The following is an 18678-nucleotide window of genomic DNA, read 5'->3' as shown; positions in this document are numbered from 1 at the left end:
CACTGACCAATGGTGCGGGTCCAAGAAATGTAATTTCAATACATGTGTGACTTTCAGTTTCAGCCAGGTATGCAAATTTAAATATGCAAAGCTGCATTGTGCATATTTTTTTGCTTAATGAGTAGAATCATACTAAAACCATTAGTATGACAACACTCACACTCACTCACACACTCACACTCACACACACACACACACTCACACTCACACTCACACTCACACTCACACTCACACTCACACTCACACTCACACACACACACTCACAATGGTTTAGCTTGCATAGTATTTTTAACTTCTCATTTTAAAAAGTTTTACCTAAATACAAATGTAATTTTTTTTAAAATCATAAATCCATTGAGCTGTTACTGTTTGATCAATGTCAACAGTACTATTTTACATATCTATTTTTTTTTTTTTACATAACATTTTGGGTATTTTACATTTTGTATCTTTTAGATAATTTTTTTTTTAATGACTTCGTACAACCAATTTTAAAGGAATAGACAGGCTTTATCTGAAAGTTGGATCCTATAGATAGAATTATATGAAATGCAGAGGCTGATGTAATGCTGTGTAATTCAAGCATTTTTTTTTAACATGGTGTAGGCCTATTTTATTAAAAAACAAACATGTATGCATCCTAACGTTTAATTCAACATAATGCACACATTTTGAAACACAAAAAGAAACGCTCTGAATAAAGCAAAGGCCTGCAAAGCTGACCGACGGAATGACAAAGAAAAGTCTTGGTGCATCTTGGGAATTGTAGTTCCTTGAGTGCTTATAAAAGTAGTAAACATTTTCCCACTCATAAGATTAAAAATAACATCCGGAGAGATTTTATTATCTCTCATGATTTGTATTCAGGTGTTTCGTTAATAACTCTTTGTTTAGCTGGATTTTATTTTCTCATTCACACAGTTGCAGTCGGACACAGGAAGAATGTGTGTCCGCCCCTTTCACACCCTCAACTACATTTCCCAGAATGCCCTTTCCGCTGTTTGCTCTACTCTCCCTGACAATGCATTCTGGGAATTGTAGTTTAAACCGGCCGTGCCAGGTTGTTGCCTCGCGTCTGGACGAGCATTATACATGAGGATCTGCAGAGGGAAGTCCATCATAGACATGAAAATAGAGGCCAGGTAATCGTACTTTTCTTACGATTTATACAGAGACAGAGACAGATACAGAGACAGATGAGCACGTAGACATAAGAGTATGTATGAAGACAAAACACGAAGGTAAAACGGAGTTTACCGGTTGCGCAAAGGACAGAAACGCCAGCGTTTTATAGCTGCGTTGGTGTTTTCCATGTGAAGCAGCGAAACGACCCGATTTTGTGGCTTTGTATAGACCCTAAACACTCGTTTACTTGCATTACTGATGTCTGACATGTTTGTTATGATGTATATGTTACATTTTGGGCGATATATGTTGAAGCAGCACAGCTTGCACCATTAAGACATGAAAAATAAACCGGCCTCTTTTAGCCTATGCCGCAATATTGTGGACGTCTCATGTTCTACGTGGGTTTCACATCAACTTTAACGCGATATTAAACCATTAACACCTGAATACATGCCGCAGATTCGATGTAATTATGCAACACGGGCGCTGTTGAGTCATTGTCCAATCAGAGGCCAGATTAATATGGCAATGCTATAAAATAACAATAGATAACGTGGCGTTACATATGTAACATGCACAGGTCACACCTGATTAACAAGACCTGAAGCGTTGTAACATGTACAATGTTGCAGATTTAGCTTAAGGACTGAATGGAGCTGTCAAAACCATGTGGTCGACAACCTCCATATGTTGACACTCCCATCAGTTTCTATATGCTGAAATGAAAGTAATATCTGCAGTTGTGCCATATGTATTATTGCTCTTAGCCCTAAAAGCAATCTAATGATATTCCAATAAAGCCAGGAAAAATAAAAGAAACCTTGGGTATAGAGATAGGGAAAACATTTCAATTAACAGCTTTCACCACACTTCCCCGTTTGATTAATCACAGTCCAGTAAGACAATTGCTTTGTATCACATGATTTCTGAAAATGTATGTTTAAATATGCAAATGAGGTATTATCTGATCATCTCCAGAACAGAAATCTAAACCTTGAAACCTTCAAAATTATTATTTTGTTGACATAGTTTTACAGAAGTGCTTTTGGATATCTCTTCTTATCACTCCAATAAAAATGTACACCATGTATTTAGAATTAAAATAAATCTGGCAAATGTTTTACAAACAAAATTCTGTGTAAAATAAAACATTTTCAGAATTTAGGTAGGAATAAAATAAGACTAAATGTTTGGTGTATGCAAGTGCTGCAAAAGTGAAAACTTCTGAAAACTAATTTTTTGAGACATGGCCTTTAATGATTTCAATTACAATAGATATCTTTAGACACAAATAAGTGTAAAAAATCATAATAAAACAAGCACTTCACTGTGCATTTGGGATGTTTTCTTGGGATGAGGAAGAAACACTGGTTTTACTTGAAGTGTCTTGCCAGAAGACAAGCAAACCTATTGGTTTACTTATAAGTCTGTCATTTTTCTCTTCTAGACGTGCTTGAGGTTTTGGAAACATGTCCAAGAAAAGGGGCAGGTGAGTAAATCTAATATAAACACACTTTAACATTGAACAATGATGGTATCAGAACCATGATACCATGATACTTTGGTATATGATGATATTGAAGGGATACCAAAATTCATGTAACTTGTAAATACCATAGTAAATAAATTTTAGCATGATAAATATGGAAATGCCATGGTTTACCATCACTGCCATAGTGATGTGCAATATGTAGATGAATCGTTCTCTTGAGCTGATTTCTTTTCAGTGAATTGGTTGAATCAGTTCTGATTCATTAGCACATCAGTCTAAATCACATATATTTGATTGTGTCGAGTTAGGGAAGTTTCTAGGGACACTCAAACCAGACCGATGAATTGGCACAATATTTGGTCATTTTAACATCACCAATAACCAGTTGGCTGGTTCACAGATTAACAAAAGTGTCAGTTATAGTCTCATATCACTTCCACAAACTACTTATAGCCTTATCAGTGGATAAGGCACATTGCCTAATAAGTGTTCAAGTATACATCTCATTTGCTGTAATTAAATTGTGTTATATGAAACGTTGCTCTCTGGAAATTTATTTCAGAATCTGCCCACGTCGGTCGATCTCTAATATATAGTCCAGAATTGACTAATAATGGTTGTGCTCAGATTATCAACAGGACCAGGCTGGAAAGAATATTTCGGTGTCAGGCCGGATTATGCTGTGATATTTCCAGGAATGTGTTTTCAATGCTAGAATTGTTGAGTGACAGACATTCTCCAGTAGAAGTGAATTATTAAACTGAGCTCTGACTGAACTCATGCACTCATGCCCAGTTTATGCGTTGGCTTTAGTCGGACTCCATCAGGGCTTTTTTGGGCCGATTGAGGATGTTAAATAGGCATCTGTTGGCATTGGCTTCATCATTGAGAGAGAGAGAGAGAACTCTTATTGGCTGTTCAGCTTAAGGCAAGCTCACACTACATGACTTTTAACTGGATGTTGCTATCACGGATAGTTTTCCAAAGTCTGCGATGAAAACCGGCCAATACGGCGCACGTTGAGGTCACTGATGCTCGTTGGGTATTGGTGCGTTCAAGTCCTCCTGGGAAGTCGTGTTTATGATGGCATGTGCTAGGGCTGCACGATATTGAAGAAAAATGTGATATGCGATAACTAATTAAATAATGCGATATGCGATACGATAATGCGTAAAATAAACTTAAATTATCTTTAAAATATATTTAAAATTATATAACCTACATACGTGTTTCACATTCTTTTTGTGACAAGAAAACATCCCTACAACTTTCTGAAAGTGAACAGCAGTGTTTTACTGCGGCATAAGAAGTGTTATTTTAACATCAGTGTAAACCACAGGGTTTAGTGTTTCAGGAAGGCCTATTTTAGGTTTATTTAACAACAGAACATGAATATTCAAACGTAAAAATAAAACACTGCTTAGTCTTCACTGTATGAATTAAATATATACTGATTCTTATTAAAGCTACTAAAGTTATTCAGCCAAGAGCAGTGAGTGATTTCTCTCTTTGTCTTTTATTCATGACCCCAGTTATTGCAAGCTATTGCGATATATACATTTGCGATATTTTGATATATTGTGCAGCCCTAGCATGTGCGTTCAAGTCACTTTCTTCGGAGTAAGATGGCGGTGTAATTTCTCTTAATTAATTACACAAAAATAGAGCAAGTTTCTTAAACTCTAGTTCTAGAAAATGAAGAACAAAGAAATGTGCTTCAAGTGTGCTTTGCTTTTTATGTTTTTAATTAATTTTTGAAGCCACGTGCAAACTTTATCGTTACATATTATATTGTATAATAATGCCATCATATTCTGTGCAGGCAATTTGCTTACTTCGCTGTAAATAGAAAAGTCTAGCAATATCACTGCTAAATGCCTTTAAGTATTGTGGTATTCTGCCATATTTCTCAGTGACGCATGCTCCCACAACTCGTAAAGATCGGGGCTTAAAGGGTAACTCTCGCTAAAATTGAACCTAAGCTCTTTTTGTTAATCTACACCCGAGTCAAACTTTCGTGTAAAAGCATAATTAGGATGGAAACGCCACTTTTAAGATTGACCATATTTTCGTTTTAGGTCCAAAATGCCTTTTGAATGGGAGTGCTAGTGGCACTTCTATGATAGCATCAAAATCGCTATTTTTAAAACACTAATGCGGCTCGACACAACATGAAACTGTGCTGGAAGTATCACCAGAGGCTCTACACATGAACTCCAGCATTGACTACATTGTTTGTGTACACAGAGTTTACTAAAAAAGAAAGGTTTTGTACGACTCACTTTATCAGTTAGTGTTTCCGGTGGCTGGAATTTTGTCAGTCAAAAGTAGTCGATCTCCGAATGCAACGTAATGAACTGACTCCATATGAGGAAATGTCATGAACTTGTATTTTCAATGAAAAGCATGATAACTTAGATACAAAATTATCTGTGAATTTATAAGTAAACAAGCTTTAGGAGCTTTCCATCTTTACTCTCCTCATGTTACGTTGCATTCGGAGATCGATCGACTACTTTCTCACTCCCATTCAAAAGGCATTTTGACCTAAAACGAAAATACGGGCAATCTTAAAAGTGGCGTTTCCATTCTAATTATGCTTTTACATGAAAGTTAGATTAACAAAAAGAGCCTAGGTTAAATTTTGGCGAGAGTTACCCATTAAAGGAAATCCCGAGCTTCCCACTGACATTGTTGTGGCGTTCATGTGCGCTCAACTCGTAAATAACTCGATTATTTTCAAACCTTTTTGATATTATCGCCACATAATCTTAAAGTGTGTCAAATGCAATGACAAGGTGGAACTAATCCAGCCAATCAAAGTGGTGTAAATGGAAAAATCTCGTAATCACTTGCATGAGTTTCTCGTGTGAGGAAAAAGCCAAGAACTGTCTCTCGACCAAATGTCTTGTAGTTTGTGCACCTCGTCGTCAGCGTTGTGTTGTTGTGTATGTGAGCTGCTACGACAAGACGACGACAGATGACAAGAAGCCTTGTTGTGCAGTGTGAGCGCCACAGTGATTCATGTAGTCTTACAGTCCTGTAGTGTGAGCTTGCCCTTAGCGAACGAGTCAGTGAAAGTGATAAAGCCTAGAAGTCAAGACGGCACAGACAGAAGTCTGTTCTAATTTTACATAATCTTACTTGAGCATCCCAATGCACGAATATTTTCATAATAACATGAGCCGACTGTAAGGAAGAAAGTGATCAGCGTGATTGATATTCATCATGGTAAGCAAGCGCTGCTTTGTTTACGGTTTGTATATCTGCAGTCCCAGTTTTTGTTTCTCTTTTTGAATGATGTGTATATATATATGCTGATATTTACTAACACACAGCCACATAACACACATGTTAGTTGGCAGTCGCCTTTATTCCTTTCGGTGTGTTCAGTCACAGTCAACTTTTTACTACTAATTTCTATTAGGCGCCTGTAGAGTCCGTGTGAACCCATTTTATTTTGGTAATCTGATGTGTTTCTGAGTGAAATAGGATATTAAAGAAAAATACAGGGCAGGAGTTGTTTTGGAATTGGTTGGATTGTGAAAAGTGGCTGTTACAGGTCGGAATAGATCAAGGCGGTTGAAGAATTGGAGGGCTTAGCAAGTTATTACATATTGATGAAAGATTATGAAGACCAATTTTTTTTTTTTTTTTTTTTTTTACACTACTGTTTGGATTCGGTAAGATTTAAAAAAATGTTTTTGAAAGAAGTCTCTTCTGCTCACCAAGGCTGCATTATAAGTGTCTTTACTGGCACTTTTGATCAATTTAATGCATCCTTGATGAATAATAATTTCTGTCAAAATATAAAATTAGTGAAGTGTACTTTAAATCATGCAAAAATTGTATTTCATTCTTTATCAAATTTTGGAAACACTTTACAATAAGGTTTCAGTAGTTAATGCAGTAACTAACATGAACTAACAGTGAGTAATACATTTGTTACAGTATTTATTAATCTTTGACTAAGTCGTTCATTCTTTGTTCATGTTATTTCACAGTGCATGAACTGATGTTAACAAATACAACTTATGATTTTAATAACGTATCAGTAAACGTTGAATTTCACATTAATTTAGATTAATAAATGCTGTTCATTCTTATTTCACGTTAACTAATGAAACCTTATTGTAGTGTTACCAACAGTTTTATATCATGCCTAATTTTTAGACTGCTGATACTCATATTAATACCACTTTAGATTAACGTACAGTGTGTATCTGTCACGTGAGCCATATGCATTTGATATCATCTAAGAGAGAATGCTGTGCAATATAAAATCGATCAATCAGTGTTTGAGCGGTAAAACGATGCTTGATTGGTAATTTCAGCCCATTATTATTACGCTCCTGTTTTTCTCCTCTCGTCAGGAAGCGCAGCAGTGGCGAGCTGAGCGACAGTCTCACTCCTGATCCCAACAACCTGCTGGGCCGACGCATCCAACACAGCTGGAGGGAGAAGGGCGCGCTGACCAAGTGGAAGGGCACCGTGCTGGACCGCCTCAGCGTCAACTCCTCCCTGTTCATGGTCAAGTACGACGGCTTCGACTGCGTCTATGGCATCGAGCTCTTTAAAGATGAGAGAGTCTCCAACCTGCAAGTTCTCACTGAGAAAGTGGGTGAGTAGGTGGATCTGTTGTGCTGCAAACAGGAAACAGGAAGTAGCACATGTGCAAGGATGAGCAGTATTTATAGTGCATGAACGACAACTAAAGCATTCTGTGAGAGTATGCGTGACCAAAATGTCACGGTACGAGAAACTGTATATCCAAATATACACACACACAAAAAAAATGTCTGTGAAATGAAAACAATTTCAACAGATGACTTGAATAGCTCTAAATCACTCTATAATTTTGTAGGGGATTGAATCTGCATAGAAAATAATAAACAAATTAAAACATTGATATACAATATAACAATACAATATACTAAATATAATACAATATAAAGATACAAATGAAATGAACAGTGCTTTGTTTTTCAGTTGAGTCTTACAGTATTCAGGCACAGATATGGAATAATCAAATGTAAAATAACACTGCATATTCTTTACTGTATAAAGCTACAAAGTGATTTTCTCTTTGTATATTGTTGTTTGATTAGCATTAATGACACGGCAGCATCAGCAGGTTTATTAGGCTGCTGTCACTTTAAGGCTGAATGCATGTATCCAATGTAATAATACGCATCCGTTTTCTTTCTCAGTTGTTTACGTACGCCATAAGCGACTGTTAATGAGGATACTAGCCGAGACGGTGTGTATGTGTGTCCTTTCATGCACAAAAAGATGAGAAAGAGAATTGAATTCGGTGTTCCCAGTTCTCTTTCGCGTCGTCTTTCGCTCAGATGGTTTAAAATTGCTAGAATGTTTAAACTGGCAGGACCTAAAACATGAGCAAACAGAAAACTTTTGCTCTATGATGGTTAAACTGCAATTAATCAGAGAATCACGTGCGTTTCGAACCGTGGAGCCTGGTCCATACGGATCCTATACTTGACTTCGCACATCCTGTAATGTGACTATCTTTGTTGCAATATCGATGATAAAAGGATATATCGTGCAGCCCCTGCAGGGTTTTTTTCCCTGTATGTAATGATGTGCACATCTGTTCCCCAGTAATCATAATAAAGTTAAAATAGACAGAAGGGAAAATAAACGAACTGACTACTAAAGCACAAAATAAATAAGACTGAATTGGAAGACATTTGTTTTTGATGATGTTTGCGGTTGAAATAATGATGGAGACTGATTATCATATCAGGGTTATTTTACTTTACTGAAACTAAAACAGTTTGCATTGATTCATTCAGTTTTTATTAATAAAATGGTGATACTCAAATGGCACTGTATTTTATTTGCGCCGTCACAATTGAGAATATATGAAAACAGCACCATATGTTGCAAAGGAAATGAGGGTTTCATCTAGAAAAGGATGAATATGAAATATTGTGACAAGAATTTTGGTGCCTGTTTATTTTGCACAGCTTTAGTTTATATAAAACGTCAATGCTTACTATATCTTAGTCTAATTAACTATTTTGCATAGTGAAAGAATAGTTGTTAGATAGTTACAATAAATGCAATTATTTCATGAATGAAGATTTTTATTTTTATTTTTTTATAGCAAATAAGGTTTATTAAGTAATATATATCATAACATAGAATATATCTTTTATATCTTTTTTTTTTTTTTTTTTACAATAACACAACATAGTGGTAATGGTATCTCATAACAGCACGTACAACCATATAAGCTATATCATCTTACAATCTTTGGATATACATGTGCATACATAAGCATATAAAATGCAAAAACTAAATAATTATAATAAAAATAAAAATACAACAGGGCATATCAAAGTAAATAAATAACAGGGACATTTTATAGACCAGTAATTAAAAGGATATATCAGTCACTAAGCATCTTCCAGAAAATTCCACAGAGAAGACCAAGTGCGCCGTGAATTTAATTATTTTAGTAGTAAAGACATTTATATGTTATAAAAGATTTCTATTTCACTTAATAAATAAAAGCTGCTCTTTTGCTGCTGAAAATGTAGCTTTGCCATGCCATCACAGGAATACATTTCACTTTATTTCCCTCCTTTTTATAACATTTTCTTGAGAAATCAATACAAATATTTTATCGACCCCAGACATTTGAACTGTGTAGGTACAGTAACTTTGATCATATTGCTGTTTATACATTTACATTTATGCATTCAAGGTACACATTTACATTCTTATCAGTTCTTGCTTTCCTTGGGAATCGAACCCATGACCTTGGCGTTGCAAGCGCCAACGCTCTACTGTTTGAGCTACAGGAAGGCTTTATAGTTGCGTTAATTCAACCAATTACATGCGATGCGTATTTCAGTGTGATTGAACATGGTTCATACAATCCCAGTCAGATTTCAGAGCTCTTAACCAGGGTAAAATCACTGTAACACACAACCTCTTTTTGTCGTTTTGCTGTGTTTCCATACCCTTCGTAGTGAACAACAAGATCAAGGTTCCTCATGACGCAGAGGAGCTGGTGGGAAAAGCCGTGGAGCATCTGTTTGAGAAGGAGGACGGTGAGAAGAACGAGTGGAGGGGGATGGTCCTGTCCCGAGCGCCCATCATGACCAACTGGTACTACATCACATACGAGAAAGACCCTGTGCTCTACATGTACCAGCTCTGGGACGACTACAAAGACGGAGACCTCCGGATTTTACCTGAAGCGGGTAAATAAGCTGATGTTTTTAATAAAACCTTACTGAAGTTAATTCCGTTTGAAGGTTATTGAATCTGATATTACTCACCTTTTTGCTTGATGAATTTTTATATTATGATTAGGGATGTCAATTTTCACAAATTCCCATGATCGATCGTCGTTTAAATTAACGATCAATTAATCAATTAATCGTTAGCCTTAATACTGCGATATGCGTCTACTGCAGTGGCTATGACAGCATGACAGGGTCTGCAAATGCTGCTCAAAACGCTATGTTCCTCACCAAATCAATTAGAATGGTTTTAAATATAAATAAAGGGCTAGTAGGATTGTAAAATGTTTCGATGTGATTGATAATTAAATTAATGATTTAATAATCAAATATAACTACTAATACAACGTGTCACCAACGCCGCCTCATATGCGCTTAGAATGTGTGACTGTTGTGGACGCGCTGAATGAATCTGCTACCGTTAAACTGGAGCACTTTGCTAGCACGTTATTTATCTAAAAGAAACGCATCCTATATGAGATTAATCAGATATATTCAAAATAAACATAATATTACAAATTATATCTGCACAAAATGACGCAAATTCAAGCACAAGTGAACTTACATTTACATTTACATTTACATTTAGTCATTTAGCAGACGCCTTTATCCAAAGCGACTTACAAATTAGGACTAAATTCAGCGAGTCATCATAAAGAGGCAAAAGCAACAACAACGCAGGAAGTGCTCAAAATACGAAGTTCAGGTATTATTCAGAGTAGCATAAGCCTGATAAGTGATGTTTCAAAGGGAAAGGAATTTTTTTTTTTTTTTTTTATATAAGGTTAAGTGCTCACGGAAGAGATTGGTTTTCAGCTGTTTTTTGAATGTTGTCAGGGATTCTGCATTCCGGATGAGGGTGGGGAGAGCGTTCCACCAGCATGGAACTGTGAATGAGAATGTTCTGGAAAGTGATTTTGTGGCTTTCTGTGATGGAACCACGAGACGTCGCTCGTTGACCGATCGTAGGTGTCTGGTAGGGATGTAGACTCGTAGGAGTGAGTGAAAGTAGGAGGGAGCTGAGCCTGTGATAGTTCTGTAAGCAAGCGTCAGTGCCTTGAACTTGATGCGAGCAGCTAGAGGTAGCCAGTGCAGAGAGATGAACAGAGGAGTGACGTGGGCCCTCTTGGGTTCGTTGAAGACAAGACGAGCTGCAGCATTCTGGATCATCTGTAGGGGTTTGGTTGCACATGCTGGAAGTCCAGCCAGAAGGGCATTGCAGTAGTCCAGCCTAGAGATGACCAGGGCCTGGACGATAAGTTGTGTTGCATGCTCAGTTAGGAAAGGCCTGATCTTCCTGATGTTGTGCAGTGCAAACCTGCATGATCGAGCTGTCTTTGAAATGTGATCTGTGAAGGTCAGCTGGTCATCAAACGTTACTCCAAGATTTCTGACCGATCTTGATGGGGTGATTAATGATGACTCTAGCTGGATGGTGAAGTCGTGCTGTAGAGACGGATTGGCAGGGAGGACGAGAAGCTCAGTCTTTGCCAGGTTGAGCTGCAGGTGATGTTCCTTCATCCATGTGGAGATGTCCGCCAGACAGCTTGAGACCCGTGCAGCTACTGTGGGATCATCTGGTTGAAAGGAGAGGAAGAGCTGTGTGTCATCAGCATAGCAGTGGTAGGAAAAAACGTGTGCCTGTATGATGTGTCCCAGTGATGTGGTGTAGATGGAGAAGAGGAGGGGACCAAGAACTGAACCCTGGGGAACCCCTGTGGTCAGCTGATGTGCTCTGGATACCTCACCTCTCCATGCGACCTTGAAGGACCTACCTGTGAGATAGGACTCAAACCAGTGGAGTGAAGTTCCTGTGATGCCCAGTGATGAGAGGGTGGACAGAAGGATCTGATGATTCACCGTGTCGAAGGCAGCAGACAGATCCAGGAGAATGAGGACTGAAGATTTGGAAGCAGCTTTTGCGATCCGTAGGGCTTCTGTGACTGACAGTAATGCAGTCTCAGTTGAATGTCCTTTTTTGAAGCCAGATTGGTTGACATCCAGCTGGTTGTTTAGAGACAAGAAGGATGTTAGTTGGTTGAAGACAGCTCTTTCAAGTGTCTTCGCAATGAATGGTAGGAGAGAGATAGGTCTGTAATTCTCTACAAATGATGTGTTTAGGGTTGGTTTTTTGAGCAGTGGAGTAACCCGAGCCTGCTTGAATGCTGTAGGGAAGGTGCCAGTGTGGAGGGATGAGTTGATGATGTGTGTGAGTGATGGTAGAAGTGTGGGAGAGATGGCTTGTAGAAGGTGTGAGGGGATGGGGTCAAGCGGGCAGATGGTAGGGTGACTGGAGAGGAGAAGTGTAGATACTTCTTCCTCGGTTAGCGAAGAAAAGGAGGACAGAGGGGTATTGGCTGTGGAAGGGGTCGGTCTGGGTTCCTGTGTGTGTGGCACGTAACTTGAACTAAGTTACGTGCCATTCATTCAGAACTACTCATGTTGTGGACGCGGTCTTCCTGGAGCAACGCGACACGGCAACTAAACCCAAATAATTCACAATGTTTTATTACAATATTGTTCTCTTTATAATGTTATGTAATATTACGGTCCCAATAGTCATTATTAGTCGTGCACTGCCGTTTGAGCTGCACGCGCTGAAGCTGACGCTTTACTACAGAGTTCATTCTTAACCAAATATATCCAATATGAGATAAATCAGATATAGATAGGCCTACAGAAAATAAACAGTATTACAACTTACGTTTGCACAAAACAAAAGGCTGCGAATGCACACGCAAACTTATAGTCATGATGGTGTAAAATGGTCCCAAACATAACTCCGGCGCGCTGGCTTTACATGTTTCGCGGTTGAGCAGCGCGCACACGCATGAAGACCTGCTTAATCGATGATCGATAAGTTGTATCGATTAAATGTATTATCGACAATTAATCGATCGTCGATTAATCGTTGACATCCCTAATTATGATACTAGAAAGTCAAGTCAAGTCAAGTTTATTTGTATGGCGCTTTTCACAATACAGATTGTATCAAAGCAGCTTCACAGTATTAAATTAAAATAATACAACAAAGTTTGTTTCAAGAGGAATTTATTGATTGATAAAATTAAATTAAATATCCCCAAAATATCCCCAACTGAGCAAGCCAAAGGCAACAGTGGCAAGGAACCGAAAAACTCCATCAAGTGACCTAATGGTGTCCTAAAACTCCATCAGGTGACCTAATGGAGAAAAAAAAACCTTGGGAGAACCCAGGCTCAGTCGGGGGCCAGTTCTCCTCTGGCATTTATGAGCTAGAGGCCGGATTGTAGTTTGAACAGTAAGATTATATGAATGCCTGGCTGAAGAGATGCGACTTTAATCTAGTTTTAAACTGGGAGAGCGAGTCTGAGCAACGAACAGTATCAGGAAGACTATTCCAGAGTTTTGGAGCCAAATGTGAAAATGCTCTCCCTCCTTTGGTGGTTCTGGATATCCTAGGTATGACCAAAAGCCTTGTATGACCGAAAGTGTTACATTCAAGTTTATGCAATTAGCAGACATGTTTAAAGTGCTGCTCTGCCTTACAGAGCAACGCTTCAGAATAGTGCTGCACGATTAATCGTATCGCAATCGCGATGTCAAGCCTACGCGATTATATGACGCAAAATGCTGCGATTTTATATTAAATAAACAAATTAGCGCTGTTAACGCAATTAACGCAGCATCTGTTATTTTTGGCATCCTTTGGCTAGTGTTACATGATCCCGCTCTTATTCATGCTTTTAAACCATTCATGCGCGATAAGACAAAAAAGAAAGCGCTGTCAGTGAATGTCCTCCTGACACACACACACACACGACCCACAGATAGACGCGCGCCAGTATCGTACAGACAGCGCGCCAGTATCAAGTTCTCTTTCGCTGTAGAACGAACAACACACATGTATGCCAAAATGAACGCGCTGCCTGTGAATGTCCTGACTGTGACACACAGAAAGACTTGCGCTAATATCGTGCGTACGCAAAAACAGCCCAGAATACAGTTCTCTTTCGAGCTTGAACAAACAATAACACACACAATTATGCCAAAATTTATTTTTGTCGAGTATCTTCATAACATAAGAGTAGTCTTATGATGAACGTGAAGAGTTGTGACTCGTGAGAGAATGAGGCGCGTGTGAGATCCGCGTCTCTGACAGCAGCGGCTGCTCTTAAAGGGACAGTACACAGTAGCCACTAATTATATCTGTCGCTAAAGTTAATCAAAGAACAAAGGGAACAGAGAAAAACACTCACTGCTCTTGACTAAATAACTTTTTTCTTTAGGCAGATTATCACTAATCTGTGTGTGCATTTATTTTCCTTGAGAACCAAGCAAGTTGACTCATGAAACCATTTGTTTATTATATCGCATATCGCAATCGCAATATTGACCTCTATTATCGCAATATGACATTTTCCCCAAATCGTGCAGCCCTACTTCAGAACCAAGATTGTTTTTTTGGTTCTGTGTGACTCTACGAAGCATCTCTTAGGACCTGTTTACATCTGGTATTAAGATGCGTTTCAGTCGATCCCGTTTACATCTGGTGTTTTAATCCGTCTCTTTTGTCCACTTTCAACCACTTCTGTCCTGATTTCTTTAAGGGAAGGGTCTATGGACGGGTAAATGTACGTTTTTTGATCTAATGGGCAAAATAAGCTCATGCAATTTACATATGAACACACCCGGAGACGACAGAAAAACACACGGACAGCATCAGCTTTAGTTTCTGCTCTGACAGCCACAACACCAGCCGAACACTGTGAGTGTGTGTTAGAAATCAGGAATGATGAGAGAACATTGTGATTGGGACATTTTTCATCTTCAAACTAATCTTGGGTCTTCAGCCGACAGTTTAAATCTCGTCTGGCTAGAGCGCTTCACATAATGTTATGCATTAGTTCAGTAGACGGAGAGTTGACGGTATTTTGTGGCTGTTCAAACACATTCGACCACATGAGTGTTTACACTACAAAAGCAATCTGATCAAATGCATTTTCCACTACCTCTGGAAGTGGTCTAAAGTGGACAATCTCAAAACGTTTTAGACCTCGTTTACAACTGTATTTAGTGTCGTCCACTCGTGATCCAATCGACCAAAACACACACCAGGTGTACACAGGGCCTGAGAGATCGTTTATCTTTATCTATCTGGCTCGATTTCTCTACGGTCTGTCAGTTTCTACATTATCAGCCGCCTCATTATCTCTACCTTGATGATAAATGCTGTTCTTTTGAACTTTCTATTCACCAAAGAATCCTGAAAAAAATGATAGGAAATGTTTCTTGAGCAGCAAATTATCATATTAGGATGATTTCTGAAGGATCATGTGACACTGAAAACTGGAGTAATTCAGCTTTGAATCACAGGAATAAATTACATTTGAACATATTCAAATATGAATTTTTTTAATAATATTACTGTAGTTCTCACTGTATTTTTGATCAAATAAAGGCAGTTATGGTGAGCATAAGAGACTTCTTTTACATACGTTTGAGTTTTATATATAATTATCTAAAATACTAATATTTAAATTAATAACATGCATATTTATTTTAGATAATTTTTGGGTAACACTTTACATTACAATGTCCTTGTTGCATATATTACATGTACTTACCATAGTAATAACAGTAAATTATGCATAACTACATGCAACTAACCCTCAAACAATCCCTAATCCTACCCTAACCCTATAGTAAGTACATGTAATTGCTTAATATTACTCAGTACTTAAATATATAATTACACTGTAACAATGTCACCTTAAAAACCAACTTTTGTATACCATTTATTATATTCTATTAATAACATGGGTAGGTTGAATTCAATCATTGTGCAGTGAAGTTTCAGTTTCAGTTTACGGTCTCGATTTCTTTGTTTCCGCAGAGAATAAACACTTGCTGCCCGCAGACAGGAAGCCCGGCGAGGAAACAGAGAGCCTTGTGGGTAAGCAGGTGGAGTATGTGACGGATAAAGGTGTAAAGAGAACAGGCCTCGTCATCTATCAAGTTCCCGCCAAGCCGTCTGTCTACTACATCAAATACGATGACGATTTCCACATCCACGTGTACGACCTGGTCAAGACCACCTAAAAGAAACAGACAAAACAAAGAAACCCGAAACAAACCCACCGCTTCACCTCTTCGTAGCTTAAGTATCATCGCCTCTCATTGTACAGTCTGCCATGCGAGGAGGGACTGTATGAAGCGTACGTGTACAGGGTTTGTTATTTTGAGTTGATGCCATTGTCCACAATTGTCATATCAAAAACACAAGTGTATTTATACGTGCGAGTTGGGCATCATTTGGTGTTTATAATCCCATGGAATATCTTCGATTCAGCCGTAAGCCCTGGAAAAAGGTCAGTCTCGTTTTTCGAGATTTGTGTATGACTGTTCGGTCTCGCGAGACTGCGAAGGAGTTTCTTGGTTTTGAATTGTAAATAGTTCTGGTTAAAAAAAAAGAAGAAGAAGAAAAAAAAAAAGACTGTAACATCAGAGAGACATTTGATTACAAATGAAACTGTCTAACTGATCTATTTATAGAACTAATATGCTTCATAACAAACGTTTGCTCCCAGAAATGCAGTTGACACCTTCGAGTCGGCGTTGTGTCGCTCTTTTTAGTTGCGATTTCCCCCCCGAATCAGATCAGATGTGCAACGGGACGGACGTGCTTCTGCTTTCGGCCATCTTTAAAAGATGGTTTTTGGATTTTTAAAAGCAAAACTCCAGTCAGTAAAGGCATTAAACTAGGACTATATCTGATTTTGAACAGATGTAGTAGCATAGAGGAAGCACTATGGTTTTCTAGAGTGATTTAACCTCAGATGAGTATTAAATGGCTAAAGTGACATCGTCAGGTCCTGTATTGGCGGCATCATACTGTAAAACGCTCTACGAATAGGGTTGCCCGTTTTGTCCTGTGTGAAATCATCTGTGTTTCGTTACACATTCGTTTTGTTTGACTGTATAGCACTTGTTTCTAACACCAAGCCACGAACTACAGCTGCGATTTTGAATGTCAGGCATAGCAAAAATGAAACCAGTCTCCTCTTTTTGATTGTAGAAAGATGACCAATGCAGTTAGATATGACAATGCACAGCAGTTTGAATATGTTTCTAATTGATTAACAAATCAGTCTGATTTGACGTTTGGTTTAGTAAAACACGAGTCCAATCCAGCGGGCTGGATATATACAGCTGTTAGACCTCTACAAACATCTAAACATCTTCTCCATTGCCTCCACTGTGAATAAAAGGCAGGTCTTAAATAATGAGAAGCTCAATTTCACCTTGCATTATTGTCCCAGCTGATCTGAGCAAAGCTTCTGGAAAAAGATTTGTTCTTTTACTTGACTTGGGGATACGTTTCCCCTTGTGCACGACGAGCTTTATCATCACAGCACTTTTAAAGTGATAAAACAGCAAAACTTTAAATGTCTTTTGTTGCTATTTTTTGGCATTGCATCACGTTTTGTAGTAAATAATGCACATTAGCAAGTGCATGTAGCTGATTTGGCCTTTTTTTTTTTTGCACTTTATTCTTACACTGTCAAGCATTTCTCTCCAGTGTGTCTCGCAGGAAGTCAAAGATTACAAAATGAGTCAATTATATATGGAGTGTCTTACTGATTGGCATCACCAAAGTGAAATATACAGGGGAAAATTGCTTGTAAGCATCAAAACAAAATGTTGCATTTGTTGGTTTTTAATATGGCCATAGTTTGCCAAGAATTGACTTCATTTTTATGCAAATTCTATCATTTTTATGATTGAAATCTAACACTATAAATTTTTATTTTATAATTTTTTTGCAAATGAATTTAATTCGATCACACCCAATTTAATCACTTCTCTCAAAAGACCTGTACATAAATTAATTTGGTTATGTAAATGTAATGTAAACATGAGGATTTGATATGTAAATGTTGGATGTTCAGCGCTGCTCTCTGATTGGGTGTGTTTGCTGATCTTAACTCATTTTCCTGCTGTGGTTTGCATGTGGTTATTATCATCTCTCGGACTGACTAAAGGTTTATGATTTTTTTTTCAGTACATTAAGCGCTTCGCTCAGATTCATCAGTTGTTTATTGTGTAGTTTTCTTGTTAGATATTCAGTATGTCATTATCAAAAAACACACAGCATGTTTAATTTATTTTTTTTGGAGAAGATAAATTGTTTGTTTGTCCTGACGCCAGTAAATCTTTTGGGCAGCCCTTCTTTGGGATTAGGGGAAAGTATTGTTCAGTGAAATGCACATTTCTCTAAATGACTTGTTGAACTTTCAGCTGTGGATATGGATTGAGTTTCCGGTCTGTCTGCCATGATGACATCAGGTGGAATATTTTCTGTATATTCTCCGTTGTGCTTTAAAAACACTTGTACTATATTTCTGCTTTCCCTGTGTAGACGAATCTTGATGATTTCAAGCCGTTGGAAATGTTCAAGGTTTCACGACGAGCCTCGACCGGCTTCTGCAGTTTTTCTTTCTCCTAACTGTGAACGAGTAATTCTCTTTCTGGCTTCTTTGTAAATGTGTTTTATTGTGTGGTCCGCGAGCTTCTGCCGGTTCCTCTGGTTCTTCTATTTAATCTGTTTAATCTTTTGCTGCTTTTCTTTTTTTACCAAAGTTACGTTTCAGTAGGTGACATTGAAGACGAGTGTCAAACTATTCATCCTGTCTGTTTGTTTGATGTTATCGTAAATAATAAAAGAGATATTTTTTGCACTGAAAATTGATGGTGTTTTGCTGTTTATTGACTTTTCACTTGTAACTCACTATAAGACGC

At 38.0% G+C, this 18678-nt stretch overlaps 1 protein-coding gene across 1 annotated transcript; it reads left to right on the top strand.

The window, feature by feature from the left end:
• Positions 1–1040: 1040 nt before the first annotated feature.
• LOC309501181 (spindlin-W) lies at positions 1041–18624 on the top strand. The gene is made up of 5 exons (XM_082173251.1): positions 1041–1142; positions 2576–2617; positions 6994–7241; positions 9622–9855; positions 15773–18624. Exons 2-5 carry the CDS (start codon positions 2598–2600, stop codon positions 15976–15978), a joined length of 708 nt encoding a protein of 235 aa, XP_082029377.1. The 5' UTR covers positions 1041–1142; positions 2576–2597; the 3' UTR covers positions 15979–18624.
• Positions 18625–18678: the final 54 nt, after the last annotated feature.

This window comes from Leuciscus leuciscus (genome assembly GCF_965113295.1).
Source record: "Leuciscus leuciscus genome assembly, chromosome: 6".
NCBI classification, from domain to species: Eukaryota; Metazoa; Chordata; class Actinopteri; order Cypriniformes; family Leuciscidae; genus Leuciscus; species Leuciscus leuciscus.
This window is presented reverse-complemented; position numbering and strand designations above follow the sequence as displayed.

Excerpts from the sequence above, each read along its gene's own strand:
- LOC309501181 (XM_082173251.1), top strand. The coding sequence starts at position 2,598 with ATGTCCAAGAAAAGGGGCAG. Across the intron at positions 2,618-6,993 it reads ATGTCCAAGAAAAGGGGCAG|GAAGCGCAGCAGTGGCGAGC; the intron begins GTGAGTAAATCT and ends TCCTCTCGTCAG. Across the intron at positions 9,856-15,772 it reads CCGGATTTTACCTGAAGCGG|AGAATAAACACTTGCTGCCC; the intron begins GTAAATAAGCTG and ends TTGTTTCCGCAG.